The sequence below is a fragment of the Apium graveolens genome, chromosome 10, assembly GCF_009905375.1.
Source record: "Apium graveolens cultivar Ventura chromosome 10, ASM990537v1, whole genome shotgun sequence".
Taxonomy (NCBI): Eukaryota; Viridiplantae; Streptophyta; class Magnoliopsida; order Apiales; family Apiaceae; genus Apium; species Apium graveolens.
The window spans coordinates 167,499,197-167,518,020 of NC_133656.1; the positions used below are offsets into that span (position 1 = coordinate 167,499,197).

At 36.0% G+C, this 18,824-nt stretch overlaps 1 protein-coding gene across 2 annotated transcripts; it reads left to right on the forward strand.

Moving 5' to 3' along the window:
* Nucleotides 1-1,079: 1,079 nt before the first annotated feature.
* LOC141689225 (uncharacterized) lies at nt 1,080-18,436 on the forward strand. Of its 2 annotated transcripts, none has more exons than XM_074493443.1 (5): nt 1,080-1,483; nt 1,563-1,896; nt 2,059-2,498; nt 13,757-13,906; nt 18,084-18,436. In XM_074493443.1, the coding sequence occupies exons 2-5, from the start codon at nt 1,833-1,835 to the stop codon at nt 18,300-18,302; spliced, it is 873 nt and encodes a 290-aa protein (XP_074349544.1). In that variant the 5' UTR covers nt 1,080-1,483; nt 1,563-1,832; the 3' UTR covers nt 18,303-18,436. The 2 variants fall into 2 exon arrangements, with proteins under 2 accessions (XP_074349544.1, XP_074349545.1); XM_074493444.1 differs by lacking the exon at nt 18,084-18,436 and adding an exon at nt 14,056-14,609.
* The last annotated feature ends 388 nt before the right edge of the window (nt 18,437-18,824 follow it).

Consider the following 18,824-nt stretch of genomic DNA (forward strand, 5'->3'; position numbering starts at 1 on the left):
GAGACTTCGTACACATACAAGTGAGCAGCATTGAAAATAGTATTAAGTAAAAAAAGGGAACAAAGAAGTTAAAATATTATATTTATTGATGCTCACTTTTGATTGCTTATTATGAAATCTATCGTTATTAAATAATCATTTTGTGTTTCATATCATTTTATGTTTAATAATTTGGTGTGTTCAGAATATTGATTTAACTCTGGGTTCTTGTTTTGCTACAGTCAGCTTGCAATTATTACCAATAGAAAAACTGTCGATCAGCACATTGTGCTATTTGATTGCTCGACAGAGGACAAGGAAGTTGTGATGATTGAATTTCTTAATGATTTGTGGACACCAAGGATTGATTTTCAAGGTGACGTAAACCTGTAATCTGCAGTGCCTATTAACTTACTGGTGTATTGTTTTTTATTCCTTAGAAGTGGTCTATATTTTGATGTCCCCTAATATTACAGCTTTAGAGTTTTCTACTTTCTATCTTTATGTGTGGTATGTCTGCTGCATATGATGTTTACCTGTCTGGCAGAGCCAATAAATTTCAGCTTTATGTGCTAAACGTTTTAAAACTTTCATCTAAAGTAGGAATCCAAGAGTTATTTTTCCAATAATTGTATATTATAGTAATATTACTTTTTCTTTCCCTCATGCCTTTTCTTCTTATACAAAAATTCAGTTTACGTTTTTGCCTGCATTTCGTATCTTTCCCATCACCTCCCACTCCAGCCTAAATGCTGTCTTTTTCTCCTTCCACCCAGCTTAAATTTTTATATGTTTGGTTCTAATTCATTATTTAGACCATGTCACTGTAGTAAGTATTTGTTGAAAATTAGAAGTCATGCCTCTTATAATATCATTTGGAAAATAGATAAATGATGCAAGACAGATATATAAACAATGATACTATGGTAACAAAACAATAATAAACTAAAGTTATTAACAGTGATGAATGAAGGCCCAAAACAGTGGGGCCTATTAAAAATAACCTACCACATAACTTGTAAATTTACTAATAAGTATAAAAAATCCCTTATATTGCCACTTCAGGTCCTCATTAAAAAGTACCTTAATTATTTGAATTTTCGTTAAGATGAATTTTTCTAAGCAATGTGAAGCAGTTCCTTGTTTTTAAGAATCAGTAGTCATTGGTTCCTTGAATTCTTGACATTATATTGTCATGCGCTGGAAGCTTCACTAGGAGTTACTTTTTGTCTGATATCCATCTTAAACTACTACTTAGTTCTTCCCTTGAGCTTGAAGAAAGGGAAAAATGCAAAATAAAAATGCAAGATAAACTCTATGACAGCTTGTACTGCCTTACTGCAGGTAATGGCGAAGATAATATAATTATTGGCCTCTCGATAGATAATGTATCCCAAGACAAACAGGCTAAGATCAATTTTGGAGAAGAAAATGAAGTTCTCCCTTGCTGTGTACTTGTGTGCCTTACTGTTGATGGAAAGCTTACCTTTTTCCATTTTGCAAGGTATCTTTGTACTTTCAGATAGTAAAATTATCATAGATATGAAGCTATATATCTGACAATGGATTATTATCTTTTATAGTGCAATAGGCAATTTAGCCCAACAGGAAGCTAACTGTACAAACTCAGTCGAGAATGTTCCTGTACCAGTACCCACAGAAATTCAACTTTCTGAGGTTCTGCCAAAAGCTGATGAACAAAAGAGAGAGGCTGAGGGAACCAAAGAAACTGCTGCGGATCACAAGTCTGTAAAGCCAACATTTCTCAAATTATATCTCATGATGATTATACTAGTGGAAAAGAGAAAGTCGAGCAAGTTCTGGATTCACAGACCATCAACACACAAGCAAAAATGACTCCTTTTGTAAATTTAAATTATAATGGAAAGGGCCAGCTCTCAAATTTACCTGAGCAAGGTGAAATTTTAAGAGCATCGTCACTCATGATATCTAATACTTAAAGTTCTAGATCTGTGATCAAGGATTTGAAAAATACAGAATCTCGAACAAATGCAGAAGTTATATCTAAGGCTGATACTTTTCCAGAAAAATTTAAAACTGGTATATCTGATCGTGCAGTTCGCAACGATGTGCCAAATGGTTTTGGGGGTCACGGAGCATTACCACAGACAGGAGCAAGTGCTGTACAGGACACATCATTTAAGTCAATTTCAAGTGGACCATCCATTTCATCTAGTCCTGCTGAGGGAAGGTCGTCAATTTTTTCTTCTAGTAAATTTCAAATGAATCAATCGAATGCCAATAGTACTACACATGTTCAACCCCAAAACCAATTGCCTTCTAAAGATTTTGTTAGCTCTTTTAATTCCACTCCTCATATGAACAAACCTCAAGGGAATGTAGAATGTTCACCGCAATCACGTAGCCCACAAGTTCCATCCAGAGAAAAGTTTGTGTTGGAAAGTTCTTCCAACCCGGCTGCTACCGCTACAAATTCCCGATTACCATCTTCAAAGGGGCTGGGTTCTGGACCAAACCTCTCGAAACAATTCCTCAGTGTAATCTTATACAATTCTCATACTTGTTATTCTTATTTGATTTGTTTCTTACTTGAAAAGTTTAACAGATTTATATATTTTGTTTAGATTATTTGTTTGCTTGCTATATTCTTTCTTAATTTGTAATTGGCCTTCGAAATGGAAGTTGACTGACTTCTCTTTGAGTATCATCAAGGTTGTAACATTTTAATGCTTGTATGAAAGCATTAGTTGTTCTGGATCAAGTTTTCTTTTATGGGTACTTAAACTTAAAATAAAGATTAAAGCTCATGTTTCTAGCTCCAGAGAAGTTAATGTAACTGTACTTGTGTCTTTTTTTCGCTTTCTTGATCTTATTTAAGGCACTGCTAAGTATGCGATTCTAGAAATGTATCCTTTCATGTTACCTTTGGTTCTTTCCTTGTTCTTGTATTTTAAGCACACGTATGTCTTGTTCTTGTTGGAAAGTATTATGTAAACAATTTAGTTGTATTGGCTTCTGCGTCTAAGCTTATGATTTCTCCAGGTGAAGAGATGACCAAAGAATTGGATGTACTTTTTGAACACATAGAAGGACTTGGTGGCTTTGGTGATGCCTCCATGTCTGAGCAAAAGAACTCGGTTGCTCTGGATAAGGGATTTGGACTTTGTCCGAAAAATGCGGAAATTGGAAGGTTAGCTTTTAGATCTTAGTTTAAGTTTCAATTATAATTTATTCTCGTATGATTTATTATGAAGATTATTTACTGCAATAGCACAAGATTTTTCTTATATTATTATGTTACCCTTGTCATAGCTACAGTTTTTACTGTATTTGGTTTAGGGCTTGTTAGCAGGTTTGATTACTGTTAGGGCCAAAACAAACACCCCCGGTCTTCTAGGGCTGCAAATTTTTGTACCAACTTTTCTTTAAGTTTCAATTTTAACTATCAAAAATGACAAAGTGTTGCAGTCTGGACTCACTTAAAGGCTATTCTTTGGGCATATGAGCACTCTCTATTTTCCCCAAGTAATTTGTCCATTACTTGCATTAAGAAATGTAAGCTTCTCGATATTAGGAAAGAGTGGAGTGTGTTTCTGTATATATTTTATTTTTTTGGTCCTTATTTTATCCCTTTTGTCTCGGTGGTTTTCCTCCAACTTAAGTGAGAGCTCTCAATTATATTATTGCAAGGGAATCTTTTGTGTAATGACATAATGTCTAGTGTGTGACCATGGGCACACATTAGTCGCTTAATTTGATGCTAGTTTTATGATCTGGCTTGTTGTTATTCATGGTATTTTTTGTGCATACAAATGACCCATTATCGTTACTAAGCAGGAGCCAATCAAAACTTGTCAACTCATCTTTTATTGTGTACCCTTGGGCATACACTAGAAAATCCGTTATAATTTATAACCACGGGAATGGTGTGTATAATATTGCAAGATACCTGGATATTTTGACAGTGTAATATTTAAGGGGTATACGAGAAGGTTAATATTATGCTCTATGTGTAATTAGGTTTTAAAAGATGAACATTATATTTATATACATGTTTATAAATATGTAACACTGTACTGTACGGACACCTTATCACTATGGCATCTTAGCTCATAATGTGGTGACGACATAGCGACCGTTAGTTTCGTAAAAAGTTTGTTGCTCACTGACCAATAAAGTAAGCATTGTATAATTACCACATTGTAGCATATTTTTATAATAAACGAGGGCTGAAATTAAAATAATAAAAAATTGAAAATAGTGACGTGCATATAAAAATGTATCTATCATCTATGTATTAATACCATCAGTGTTGTAAGTCATATACTTTGTAAATGTGAATTTGTAGCGCCTAATGCCCAATTAAATAACCGAATGAGTTCAGTGCATATAAATAAATTAAGTAGCAGGGCATTAAAACCAAAATATAGTTATAACTCGGAGTTCAGAATACTGTATCGTTAAAAGAAGGTAATAAGTAGGTATCAGGGAATACTGTATAGTTGGTCTTGATGCTTCAGAACTAAACATATCACGCGTGGGTCGAGAAAAATCCATTTACTTCAAGAGAAACCAACTCCTATTGGTTTCGCAGTGTGTTGCTAATAATGAATATTTGTTAAATTTTATGGAAAAATAAATAAGTCAGAAATAATTAAATTTGGCTAACAAAAATTTCTGTGGCTACTAGGGACATGAGCCACTCTGTATTGATCGCCTTAGAATATAACACTACTATCTCTGTGGCGACGAGTAGAACTCCTAAGGCGATGAAAAGGAGGTGACTAGGATGACTCTTATTTGGCGACAATTTTCTATGGTGATTAAAAGAAGACTGCGGCTGCCATTTGTGTGGCGACGTTTCTCTTGCGACCAGGTAAGGAGGAGTTCTACACTCGTACAGCTGCCAAAACAAATTCCTGATCCGCGCGTGTTTCTCAGTCATCTACATGTGCGTGCATCTCTCCGCGCGTGCGTAATCAGGAGGCTGTTTTATTTCCGAAGTCTGCGCGTGCACTGTACCGAAGTGAAGCTGTCAATCCTTTTGTTTTGACTGTTTATTTGGCGCATATTTGTCACCAACTGTGTTACCTCAAGCTGCCATTTTCTTTAATCAGGTGCATGTATTATCTATTTGCTGCCAAAGGTGATCAAAGCTGAACAATAAATTTGGCAGCTAATTTCTTTCTTTTCTTGATCACAGAATGGGAGCAATTGCAGACGAAAAGGAAGAAATAAAATGCCAGATAAAATTCAAAAAAAACTGATTTAAATTAATAATTTTTATTTACCAAAATTTAAGTAATAAATTAATTTAATCAAATTTATAGAATAAATTCATTTAAATTAAGTTTATATAAAATTATTTAAATTTAATTTATAAAATAAATTTGCTAAATTAAATTTACAAAATAAATTTATGTAAATGCAAATTAATAAAATAAATTCATTTAAGGATCTTGATTTTTATATCAATCAGTCTGCTCTGATACCAATTTTTAGATCGCGAATTATCGTATAAGGGGAGGTTGAATATGATAATCACTAAATTAAAAATTCTTTCGAATCTTTAGTGGATAAAATATTTAGTGCTCGGTTAGTGGTTTCGTGTTCTTGAGAGTAATAGTGTTTGGAACGATAAAAGCAAGGAACACAAGATATTCGGGTAAATATATATTCGTATATAAATTCTCGAGGGCTGTTGCTACACTCCGGTAAATAAATTAATCGGTTACAATTTAAGAACAATAAAGTTCCTAACTTCTACAAAGATTTACAAATCAAATCATATACAATAATTTAGTTTTTGTTTGTCTAAGGATTTAATTATCAGGTAACGTTTATAATGCCCCTATGAATATACAAGAATTAAAACTACCAAGTATCTGAGTCTATCCCCTGTAAACCTAGAAGGTACTGACACTGCCAGAAAAGCAAGAGTGTTAAAACTCTGAATGGGATCAAGTCATTTGACGAGATAGAGGCAGTATATCTCTGGAGATGCCCAGCTAAGCGAATGTAATTGTGTGGTCGCAATTAGAGGATAGGGTTAATCCTTGAAGCATTCGACGAACAGGATCGAGATATGACCATTAATGTCTCAAAGCCGTAGATTGGCACCATAACCTTTGACTTGTCGTCGTCTATGGAATATGGTTATACTAAACGGATTAAGATTCAAGGTGAAACATTCCATCTGAGTCCGATAGCCATTGAAGTAGAGGAATTAGGAGGGTTCAAACCCGGAAGGGTACCGACTCTGAAAAAATAAGTCATGATGGGAAATTGATCGCATTTCTGTATGGATTTGTGGGGGATTGTTAGAAAATTAGGATTTTAGAGCTTAATTTAATTATGTTCTTGATGTTAATCCTAAAATCTAATGATTGGAAATTGTTCAATGATATTTGAACTTAAATTTTCATGTATGGTTTTAAGAATTTTCTTAATGAAATCCATATGAAATGAGAGTTGAAAGTAGCTTGGAAAAGCTTGGAAAATTTGAGAATGTTTGTCCCACATTGAAATAAATAAAGGGGGTTGTGTGCTTTATATGGTATTACCCACATGAGTAGTATACAACTACTAAGGTGTGTGATGGTCCATTGTGTTGTTGTATGCTTCACGCGCACAGACACACGCGCGCGCCCCGCACCGCACCGGACCGCACCGGACCGGGTCGGGTCGAAGGGCGATTTGGGCGAATGTCTCGGCGTCTCGCGTACGCGAGGCGACCTGGGCGAGGATTTTATTTATTTGAGAATTATTTTAATTCGAATTTATTTATCGGTGACTGGATTATTGGGCTGGGTACTGAAATAGGCTAAGTCACTTTATTAGTGGGCTTAGTCTAAATATATTGAACCTGCAAATAATCTGATCTGCAACAAGTTCTGATATCAGAATCAGAACTTAAGAACTGATGAATAAAATCAGAACTTAACAAGTTCTGATATCAGAATCAGAACTTAAGTACTGATGAATCAAATCAGAACTTAACTTAAGTTCTGATAATAATGTGGGTGTTAATGTGAAAAGCTGTTACAAATAATTTAAATTCAAAAGCTGATCAGTTTTGATTTTTTCATTAATGAATTCAAAATCTGATCAATTTTGATTTTTTCATTAATGAAGCAGTTTAATTCAGACATTAAGTGTGTGGACAGTTTCATTTTTTCCTCTCCTATAAATAGAGGTTAAAGTGAATGTATGAGACACTACATTCTCTTCTCTTCAACCTCTCTGCATTTCTCTCCCACAAGTCCTGAAGTGCTGATATTTTCCGGCGACTGAGGTGCTGGTCGAAGTGGAGCTTTTGTTGCTGCTGTTAACATAAACTCCGAGCTGTTTTATCCTGGTGGAGATATTGTGCGCATCCCAAACGCAGCAGGTAGGGGCAATATTCTCTTTAAGAGCAGCCAGGACTTCGAGCAAGGCCTGGTGACTCAGCTGTGATCATTTTTCTTGGCATTTTGTATCTGTGAACCTTTATTTCAGTCACTGTTAAAAGCTATGGTTTCGGGTACATCTTTCTTTCTCTCTTCGTTATTTCAGTTACTGATTTTGTTTACCTGCATGTTTTGTTTTGTTAACTGTGGTCTTGGCCTAAACTTGCTAAATTCTTTATACACTTGCTTCTATGTTGCTATATTTGTTAGTGAGATTTACAACATTCTTGAAGAGAATATTAGTTATATAGAATTTAGCATAATGGTTAACGAAATTGAGGTTATCGTTGGTGGTGGTAGCAGTTCGGGTGCAACTGCTGGGGCCATTGATTGGACCACCTATAGTTTCCCACAGGCTGTTGAACTAACCGGTTTGCCGGAGAAATTCAACGGTGGCATTGGCTTTTCTCGCTGGCAGAAAAGGATGAAGTTGTGGTTGACTATAAAGGGTCTGTGGCCGGTTGTGGAATATGAGAAACCAGTAGTGGATCAAGAGAAGGCTGACACAGTTAAGGCTTTTGCGAAGTGGGCTGAGAAGGATGGAGTGGCTAGGGCAGCCATTCTGGCGGCACTAACAAACACTTTGTTTGATGTCTATTCTTCTGATGCCTACTCTGCAAAACTCTTATGGGAGAAGCTGGACCAGACACATAATACTGACTCACAAGGTCTAGAAAAGTATTCTGTGGCAAGGTTCCTCGAGTTCAAGCTGGTGGACAATAAGTCTATGACTGAGCAGGTGCATGAATTCGAGATGATAGTGCATGCTTTGAAGGAGTCTGGAATGAATCTCCCGGAGAAGTTCAAGGTGATGAGTGTGATTGAAAAACTCCCGAAGTCTTGGGAAGAGTTCTCTCTCTCCCTGAAAAGACAGAAAGGAGAGATCACCTGGACCAACCTTATGCTGGACATCTCGGTGCAAGAACAACACAAGTCCAAACAGGGACATGTGATGCCAACTGAACACGGTACCTCGAAGGTAAACATAGCAACTGTAAGGCAAAAGAGGAAGGCTTTTGCTAAGAAAGCTAATAGTAATAAACCTAAGAGTTACAAGGACAAGGCCAAGAAACCCAAGGCAAACAAACCATGCTGGTCTTGTGGGCAGGTTGGGCACTGGAGTAAGGACTGCCCTACGAAGAAAGCGAAGAAAACTGAGGTAGCGCAAGCAAATGTTGTGCTTGGAACCGCAAGTGGGCCTGTAGTGAACATGGTTGTTGGTGAGGCTACGGCTTCTGAAACCGACATTGACCGGTATGTATCCTACAACCCTGTGATATTTTCTACCTATCTGTCAAATGAATGGTTGATAAATACTGGAGCTAATGTACATATTTGTGCTGATATTAGTTTATTTGTATCTTATCAACAGAGTCATAGCCTGACTGTGAAGATGGGGAATGCTAGTGTTGCTCAAGTACATGGAGTTGGAAACGTGGATCTGAAGTTCCATTCAGGACGTATTCTATCTCTGACGAGAGTGCATCATGTTCCCAACATGCGTAGAAATATAATAAGTGGAAGCTGTTTAGTTTCTAGTGGTTTTGAAATTTCGTTCAAGTGTAATAAAGTAGTTCTTATTCACACTGGTACATTCTTTGGCAAGGGTTACTTGTCAAATGGTTTATTTGTTATTAATGCGGATCCCGTTTTGGGAAATTTGAATAATAATGTTATTCCTACTGTTAACTGTATTGAATCCTCAAATATTTGGCATGCTAGACTAGGTCATTTAAACTTTGGTGCTCTTAAGAACATGATGAACTTAGAGTTGATTCCAAAATATACCATAGAAAAGAATTCTAAATGTCAAGTATGTGTGTCTGCTAAACAGATAAGGAAACCTTTTCATAACGTTGTTAGGGATTCAGACTTGTTAGATTTAGTACACACTGATATTTGTGAATTTGGTGGTGTGTTGACCAAGGACCAGTTTAGATACTTCATTACTTTTATAGATGATAGTAGTAGATATTGTTATGTTTATTTACTTAGACATAAGGATGAAGCACTTAGTAAATTCATTATATATAAAACTGAAGTAGAAAAACAAACTAGTAAGTTACTTAAAAGATTGAGATCTGATAGAGGTGGTGAGTATACGAGTAATGCTTTTAATGAATTTTGTGCAAACAATGGTATAGTTCATGAAGTTACTCCACCATACACACCTGAGTCTAATGGGGTTGCTGAGCGAAAGAACAGAACATTTAAAGATATGATTAATAGTATGCTTATTAACTCTGGGTTGCCTAAATACATGTGGGGAGAGGCTCTAAATACGGCTTGCCATATTTTGAATAGAGTCCCTCTGAAACACATGGATAAAACACCCTTGGAGTTATGGAAAGGCAGGATGACTAGTCTTAAGTATCTTCGTGTGTGGGGGTGCCTTGCTAAGGTGCTTGTTCCTGAACACAAGAGAAAGAAACTAGGTCCAAAGACTGTTGACTGTATCTTTCTGGGCTATCTTGAAACCACTACAGCTATGAGATTTTTAGTGTTAAAATCTGACATAGATGGTATAGTGGCAAACACGATAGTTGAATTTCGAGATGCGACATTCTTTGAGGATGTCTACCCTATGAAGACTGGAATACCTGAAACGACTTCTGAGGAAGATCCTACTCACACATCAAGTTCTATTCCTGATCATGTGGAAAAGATAACAAATGTGGGGGCGGAACCTAGTAGTAGCTCTAGTCCTAAGGAACTAGAGGAACCAAGGAGAAGTAAGCGTGCAAAGGTAGTCAAGGATTTTGGAGGTGATTTCATCACTTACAATATCGAGGACGAACCTTTAACTTTCCGGCAAGCTATGGATTCTTCTGAGTCAAGGCACTGGAAGGGCGCTGTCAAGAGTGAAATTGACTCTATTGTTTCCAATGGAACATGGGAGTTGGTTAATCTCCCTCCTGGGTGTTCTACTATTGGGTGCAAATGGGTCTTTAAAAGGAAGTTGAACCCTGACGGCTCAATAGATAAGTACAAAGCTAGACTGGTAGCTAAGGGTTTTAAGCAAAAGGAAGGAATTGATTATTTTGATACATACTCTCCGGTTGCAAGAATGGTAACAATCCGAATGCTTATAGCATTGGCTTCAGTCCATGGTCTTATCATCCATCAGATGGATGTAAAGACGGCTTTTCTTCATGGTGAACTTGAGGAAGAGATTTATATGGATCAGCCTGATGGATTTGTTGCATCAGGCAACGAAAGGAAAGTATGTAAGTTCATCAAGTCCATCTATGGCTTGAAACAAGCTCCCAGAGATTGGCATAAAAAGTTTGATGAAACTATATTGCCTTTCAGTTATAAGATTAATGAAAGTGATAAGTGTGTCTACACTAAAGTTAAAGGTAATGAGTGTGTTATCTTGTGCCTATATGTGGATGATATTTTATTGTTTGGAACCAATATTGAGATTATTAACGAGACTAAAGAATTCTTGAAAAGGCATTTTGAAATGAAGGATATGGGTGAGGCAAGTGTGATTCTTGGAATCAAATTGATTCAGTCCACTGAAGGAATAACCTTGACTCAATCTCATTATATAGAGAAATCTATACTTGAGAAATATGGTTATTCACAGTGTAGAATCGCTAGTACACCTTATGATTCGAAAGTTTCCTTTGTCAAGAATACTTCAGGAGTGCCTGTGTCTCAGTTAAGGTATTCTCATATTATTGGGAGCTTGCAGTATCTTGCTAACTGTACTAGACCAGATATTTCATATTCTGTGTCTAAATTGGCTAGATATACAAGATGTCCAAACAGAACTCATTGGGATGCTCTTGATAGAGTACTTAGATATCTAAAAGGCACAATGTACCTTAGTTTACACTACAGGAGATTTCCCGGTGTGCTTGAAGGGTACAGTGATGCAAGTTGGATAGCTAAAAAGTCTGGTTCCAGTGGAGTGACTGGATACGTGTTCACCTTGGCTGGTGGAGCAATATCCTGGAAGTCAAGCAAACAGACTATTGTTACTCAGTCTACTTTTGAGGCTGAGTTGTGTGCACTTGATGCCACAGGGACGGAGGCTGAATGGTTACACGGACTTATGTCTGCAATACCTGTAGTAAGCAGACCGCTTCCTGCTATTGCTATTCACTGTGATAGTCGAACAACTATCGACAAGATTAGCAGTAAAAAGCATAATGCTAAAACTAAGAGACACATCCAAGTTAGACTCAAGTCTGTAAGGGGTTTAGTGACTGATAGGATCATAGCTATAGAGTTCATAGGAACTCAGAATAATATAGCTGATCCTCTTACTAAAGGACTGGAACCTGCAGTAGTCCTTAAGTCAAGGTTGGGGATGGGACTGTCAACCCATCATAATTCATCAACAGTGGGAACCCAATACACATGAGAGGAGATCCCTCGAAGTGTATTCAATGGGTAATAACAAGCTGTAAGGATGAGTTGGTAGTACCTTTGCTACATAGATGATATTATAGTATCTGAGTCTATCCCCTGTAAACCTAGAAGGTACTGACACTGCCAGAAAAGCAAGAGTGTTAAAACTCTGAATGGGATCAAGTCATTTGACGAGATAGAGGCAGTATATCTCTAGAGATGCCCAGCTAAGCGAATGTAATTGTGTGGTCGCAATTAGAGGATAGGGTTAATCCTTGAAGCATTCGATGAACAGGATCGAGACATGACCATTAATGTCTCAAAGCCGTAGATTGGCACCATAACCTTTGACTTATCGTCGTCTATGGAATATGGTTATACTAAACGGATTAAGATTCAAGGTGAAACATTCCATCTGAGTCCGATAGCCATTGAAGTAGAGGAATTAGGAGGGCTCAAACCCGGAAGGGTACCGACTCTGAAAAAACAAGTCATGATGGGAAATTGATCGCATTTCTGTATGGATTTGTGGGGGATTGTTAGAAAATTAGGATTTTAGAGCTTAATTTAATTATGTTCTTGATGTTAATCCTAAAATCTAATGATTGGAAATTGTTCAATGATATTTGAACTTAAATTTTCATGTATGGTTTTAAGAATTTTCTTAATGAAATCCATATGAAATGAGAGTTGAAAGTAGCTTGGAAAAACTTGGAAAATTTGAGAATGTTTGTCCCACATTGAAATAAATAAAGGGGGTTGTGTGCTTTATATGGTATTACCCACATGAGTAGTATACAACTACTAAGGTGTGTGATGGTCCATTGTGTTGTTGTGTGCTTCACGCGCACACACACACACGCGCGCGCGCCCCGCACCGCACCGGACCGCACCGGACCGGGTCGGGTCGAAGGGCGATTTGGGCGAATGTCTCGGCGTCTCGCGTACGCGAGGCGACCTGGGCGAGGATTTTATTTATTTGAGAATTATTTTAATTCGAATTTATTTATCGGTGACTGGATTATTGGGCTGGGTACTGAAATAGGCTAAGTCACTTTATTAGTGGGCTTAGTCTAAATATATTGAACCTGCAAATAATCTGATCTGTAACAAGTTCTGATATCAGAATCAGAACTTAAGAACTGATGAATAAAATCAGAACTTAACAAGTTCTGATATCAGAATCAGAACTTAAGTACTGATGAATCAAATCAGAACTTAACTTAAGTTCTGATAATAATGTGGGTGTTAATGTGAAAAGCTGTTACAAATAATTTAAATTCAAAAGCTGATCAGTTTTGATTTTTTCATTAATGAATTCAAAATCTGATCAGTTTTGATTTTTTCATTAATGAAGCAGTTTAATTCAGACATTAAGTGTGTGGACAGTTTCATTTTTTCCTCTCCTATAAATAGAGGTTAAAGTGAATGTATGAGACACTACATTCTCTTCTCTTCTCTTCAACCTCTCTGCATTTCTCTCCCACAAGTCCTGAAGTGCTGATATTTTCCGGCGACTGAGGTGCTGGTCGAAGTGGAGCTTTTGTTGCTGCTGTTAACATAAACTCCGAGCTTTTTTATCCTGGTGGAGATATTGTGCGCATCCCAAACGCAGCAGGTAGGGGCAATATTCTCTTCAAGAGCAGCCAGGACTTCGAGCAAGGCCTGGTGACTCAGCTGTGATCATTTTTCTTGGCATTTTGTATCTGTGAACCTTTATTTCAGTCACTGTTAAAAGCTATGGTTTCGGGTACATCTTTCTTTCTCTCTTCGTTATTTCAGTTACTGATTTTGTTTACCTGCATGTTTTGTTTTGTTAACTGTGGTCTTGGCCTAAACTTGCTAAATTCTTTATACACTTGCTTCTATGTTGCTATATTTGTTAGTGAGATTTACAAGACACGTATGTCTTGTTCTTGTTGGAAAGTATTATGTAAACAATTTAGTTGTATTGGCATCTGCGTCTAAGCTTATGATTTCTCCAGGTTGAAGAGATGACCAAAGAATTGGATGTACTTTTTGAACACATAGAAGGACTTGGTGGCTTTGGTGATGCCTCCATGTCTGAGCAAAAAAACTCGGTTGCTCTGGAAAAAGGGATTTGGACTTTGTCCGAAAAATGCGGAAATTGGAAGGTTAGCTTTTAGATCTTAGTTTAAGTTTCAATTATAATTTATTCTCGTATGATTTATTATGAAGATTATTTACTGCAATAGCACAAGATTTTTCTTATATTATTATGTTACCCTTGTCATAGCTACAGTTTTTACTGTATTTGGTTTAGGGCTTGTTAGCAGGTTTGATTACTGTTAGGGCCAAAACAAACACCCCCGGTCTTCTAGGGCTGCAAATTTTTGTAGCAACTTTTCTTTAAGTTTCAATTTTAACTATCAAAAATGACAAAGTGTTGTAGTCTGGACTCACTTAAAGGCTATTCTTTGGGCATATGAGCACTCTCTATTTTCCCCAAGTAATTTGTCCATTACTTGCATTAAGAAATGTAAGCTTCTCGATATTAGGAAAGAGTGGAGTGTGTTTTTGTATATATTTTATTTTTTTGGTCCTTATTTTATCCCTTTTGTCTCGGTGGTTTTCCTCCTACTTAAGTGAGAGCTCTCAATTATATTATTGCAAGGGAATCTTTTGTGTAATGACATAATGTCTAGTGTGTGACCATGGACACACATTAGTCGCTTAATTTGATGCTAGTTTTATGATCTGGCTTGTTGTTATTGATGGTATTTTTTGTGCATACAAAGGGCCCATTATCGTTACTAAGCAGGAGCCAATCAAAACTTGTCAACTCATCTTTTATTGTGTACCCTTGGGCATACACTAGAAAATCCGTTATAATTTATAACCACGGGAATGGTGTGTATAATATTGCAAGATACCCGGATCTTTTGACAGTGTAATATTTAAGGGGTATACGAGAAGGTTAATATTATGCTCTATGTGTAATTAGGTTTTAAAAGATGAACATTATATTTATATACATGTTTATAAATATGTAACACTGTACTGTACGGACACCTTATCACTATGGCATCTTAGCTCATAATGTGGTGACGACATAGCGACCGTTAGTTTCGTAAAAAGTTTGTTGCTCACTGACCAATAAAGTAAGCATTGTATAATTACCACATTGTAGCATATTTTTATAATAAACGAGGGCTGAAATTAAAATAATAAAAAATTGAAAATAGTGACGTGCATATAAAATGTATCTATCATCTATGTATTAATACCATCAGTGTTGTAAGTCATATACTTTGTAAATGTGAATTTGTAGCGCCTAATGCCCAATTAAATAACCGAATGAGTTCAGTGCATATAAATAAATTAAGTAGCAGGGCATTAAAACCAAAATATAGTTATAACTCGGAGTTCAGAATACTGTATCGTTAAAAGAAGGTAATAAGTAGGTATCAGGGAATACTGTATAGTTGGTCTTGATGCTTCAGAACTAAACATATCACGCGTGGGTCGAGAAAAATCCATTTACTTCAAGAGAAACCAACTGCTATTGGTTTCGCAGTGTGTTGCTAATAATGAATATTTGTTAAATTTTATGGAAAAATAAATAAATCAGAAATAATTAAATTTGGGTAACAAAAATTTCTGTGGCTACTGGGGACATCAGCCAACTCTGTATTGATCGCCTTAGAATATAACACTACTATCTCTGTGGCGACGAGTAGAACTCCTAAGGCGATGAAAAGGAGGTGACTAGGATGACTCTTATGTGGCGACAATTTTCTATGGTGATTAAAAGAAGACTGCGGCTGCCATTTGTGTGGCGACGTTTCTCTTGCGACCAGGTAAGGAGGAGTTCTACACTCGTACAGCTGCCAAAATAAATTCCTGATCCGCGCGTGTTTCTCAGTCATCTACATGTGCGTGCATCTCTCCACGCGTGCGTAATCAGGAGGCTGTTTTATTTCCGAAGTCTGCGCGTGCACTGTACCGAAGTGAAGCTGTCAATCCTTTTGTTTTGATTGTTTATTTGGCGCGTATTTGTCACCAACTGTGTTATCTCAAGCTGCCATTTTCTTTAATCAGGTGCATGTATTATCTATTTGCTGCCAAAGGTGATCAAAGCTGAACAATAAATTTGGCAGCTAATTTCTTTCTTTTCTTGATCACAGAATGGGAGCAATTGCAGACGAAAAGGAAGAAATAAAATGCCAGATAAAATTCAAAAAAAACTGATTTAAATTAATAATTTTTATTTACCAAAATTTAAGTAATAAATTAATTTAATCAAATTTATAGAATAAATTCATTTAAATTAAGTTTATATAAAATTATTTAAATTTAATTTATAAAATAAATTTGCTAAATTAAACTTACAAAATAAATTTATGTAAATGCAAATTAATAAAATAAATTCATTTAAGGATCTTGATTTGTATATCAATCAGTCTGCTCTGATACCAATTTTTAGATCCGGAATTATCGTAGAAGGGGAGGTTGAATATGATAATCAATAAATTAAAAATTCTTTCGAATCTTTAGTGGATAAAATATTTAGTGCTCGGTTAGTGGTTTCGTGTTCTTGAGAGTAATAGTGTTTGGAACGATAAAAACAAGGAACACAAGATATTCGGGTAAATATATATTCGTATATAAATCCTCGAGGGCTGTTGCTACACTCCGGTAAATAAATTAACCGGTTACAATTTAAGAACAATAAAGTTCCTAACTTCTACAAAGATTTACGAATCAAATCATATACAATAATTTAGCTTTTGTTTGTCTAAGAATTTAATTATCAGGTAACGTTTATAATGCCCCTATGAATATACAAGAATTAAATCGGGCATTATACCGTTACTTCGGTAAGAAGTTAAACAGATAAACAAAAAGTTTGAACTTCTCTATAAATCTTTACTGTCATTTTCATTTCTCTTTTGGGAGAGAAACTGAACAGAACTTGATCCAAAAAATGAATGGCTCTTTTTTTCTGCTGCAAAGTGTAGACTTTATTCAATAAAATGTGTGGCTGAGGTTGAAAGAAGCTTCTGTGGCGACAGGTTCCGTGTGGCGACTACAGTACTACACTACTTTACTTAACCAAACAAAGAGGCACTGTGGCTAGGGCTGTGCATCCGGTTCGGTTAACCGAAAACCGAACCGAATAACCGATATTTTTTCGGTTCGGTTAACCAAAATATGAAATTCGGTTTTCGGTAATATTTTTTTAAAAAATCGGCTTTTCGGTTTTTCGGTTTTTAACCGCGGTTAACCGAAAACCGTTTAAAGTAACCGAAATTATTTATATGTAATAATAATTTATAATTTATATATTATATCTTCTTATATGTACTACTATACTTTCTTTCTGTACTTCACTTTACACTTCTAATTCTGCCATAAGCGAGTAATTGACCTCTTGGCTCCTACCGGCTACTGCCTGCCGGACACTGGCTACCGGCGTCGACCTCCGTTTCTCCACAGTCCACACACTACCGACGTCGAGAAGTAAGTACTTTGACCTCCACTTTAGTTTAGATTATGTTCGACTTGGGGATTTAGGGATTTCAAATTGGATTTAGGGATTTCAAATTGGATTGAAGATATGATTATTATCTTGAAATAATTGGGTTTGTTTTGCTTATGTTTATTATCTTGAAATAATTGGGTTTGTTTATTGTTTTGCTTATGTTTATTCAGTTATGAATATGATAGTTGATCAGTTTGTATTTGAATTGAATTCGTATTTTTCGACAATTAAGAGCTGTACAGTATATAAGAGCTGGAGACAAGTATATTCGTTTGTTATAATTTATAAATGTACTGATTCAGCAGTTCATCCTCAGGCTCAGCCAGGGTACCTCAAACTTTAGTACAAAGATCTTAATTTACCTATTTATATTCTGCTCCTGCTTAAGGAAATATTTTAATTACCAGAATGTTTTATAGCATCCCCCTCCATTTCTGTTGAAATTTATTTTATTCAAAGAAAGAAAATTAGGTAAAAAAAATAACAATACTTCTCTTCCATTAGAATATATTTAATATGCATTGTAGTATCTCTTAAAATCAGTAAATTAAGGTGAAGAATATGTTTAATATGCATTGCAGTATCTCTTAATGTCGGATAGTTGGTTCTTTAGATCTGCAGTGTGAAGTATAGTAAAATTTTGCTGCATTGTGATTCATTCTTATGGTATAAAAGATCAAAAGTCTGGATCTTTTGGTATAAAAGATCAAAAGGTTCAGGCTCATTAAAAATACTTTTTGAAGTCTTTCTATTTTATCCTGAATCCTTTCTATTTTATCCTGAATTCTATCTATTTTTCCGTACAGACTTGCAGGAGAGCAGTGCAGAAATGTAGAAATGCAGAAATGGAGATCTGGTCTCTGGAGTCTGGAGTCTGGAGTCTAGAATTTGGACTGGACTGGAGTCTGGACTGGAGTCTGGAGTTTCAATGTTTCATCACCTGCCATTCTGCCAAGTGCCAACTTCCATTCTGCCAAGCAATATCACTGCAATTTCCTTGTATTTCAAAACTCATTTTATATTAGCCAAGTTGTTAAGTTTTGAATGCAAATTAATGTTATGAAGCATCAAAAACTTGTAATTCTGTTTGTTTTAAATTGTTGCCTGTAAACTTAAATTCTCTGATTGTTTTTGGATAAATTTAGCCTATTCTCTTAAAATTCGGTTTTATATTTTGGTTTCGGTAATAACCGATTTATTTTTTTCGGTTTCGGTTTCAACCGAATAAATGTCGGTTCGGTGTTCGGCAGAGTTTTTTCTGGTAATTCGGTTTCGGTTAACCGAATTAAAATTCGGTTTCGGTTAATCGAATTAAAATTCGGTTCGGTTCAGTTTTAACCAAACACACAGCCCTAGTTGTGGCCACAGCCTTTCTCTGGCGACTAGATAGTTCTGTGGCGACAGGTTTGTAAATGTACTTAACTTTTATAAACCAAACTTAAATAAACACCAGTGGCGACATTATGCCACCTTGATTTCTTTTTTTTTTCCTTTTATCCTTTTTGTTTTTTTTTTGTTTTCTTTATCCTTTTCCTTTTCTTTTTGTA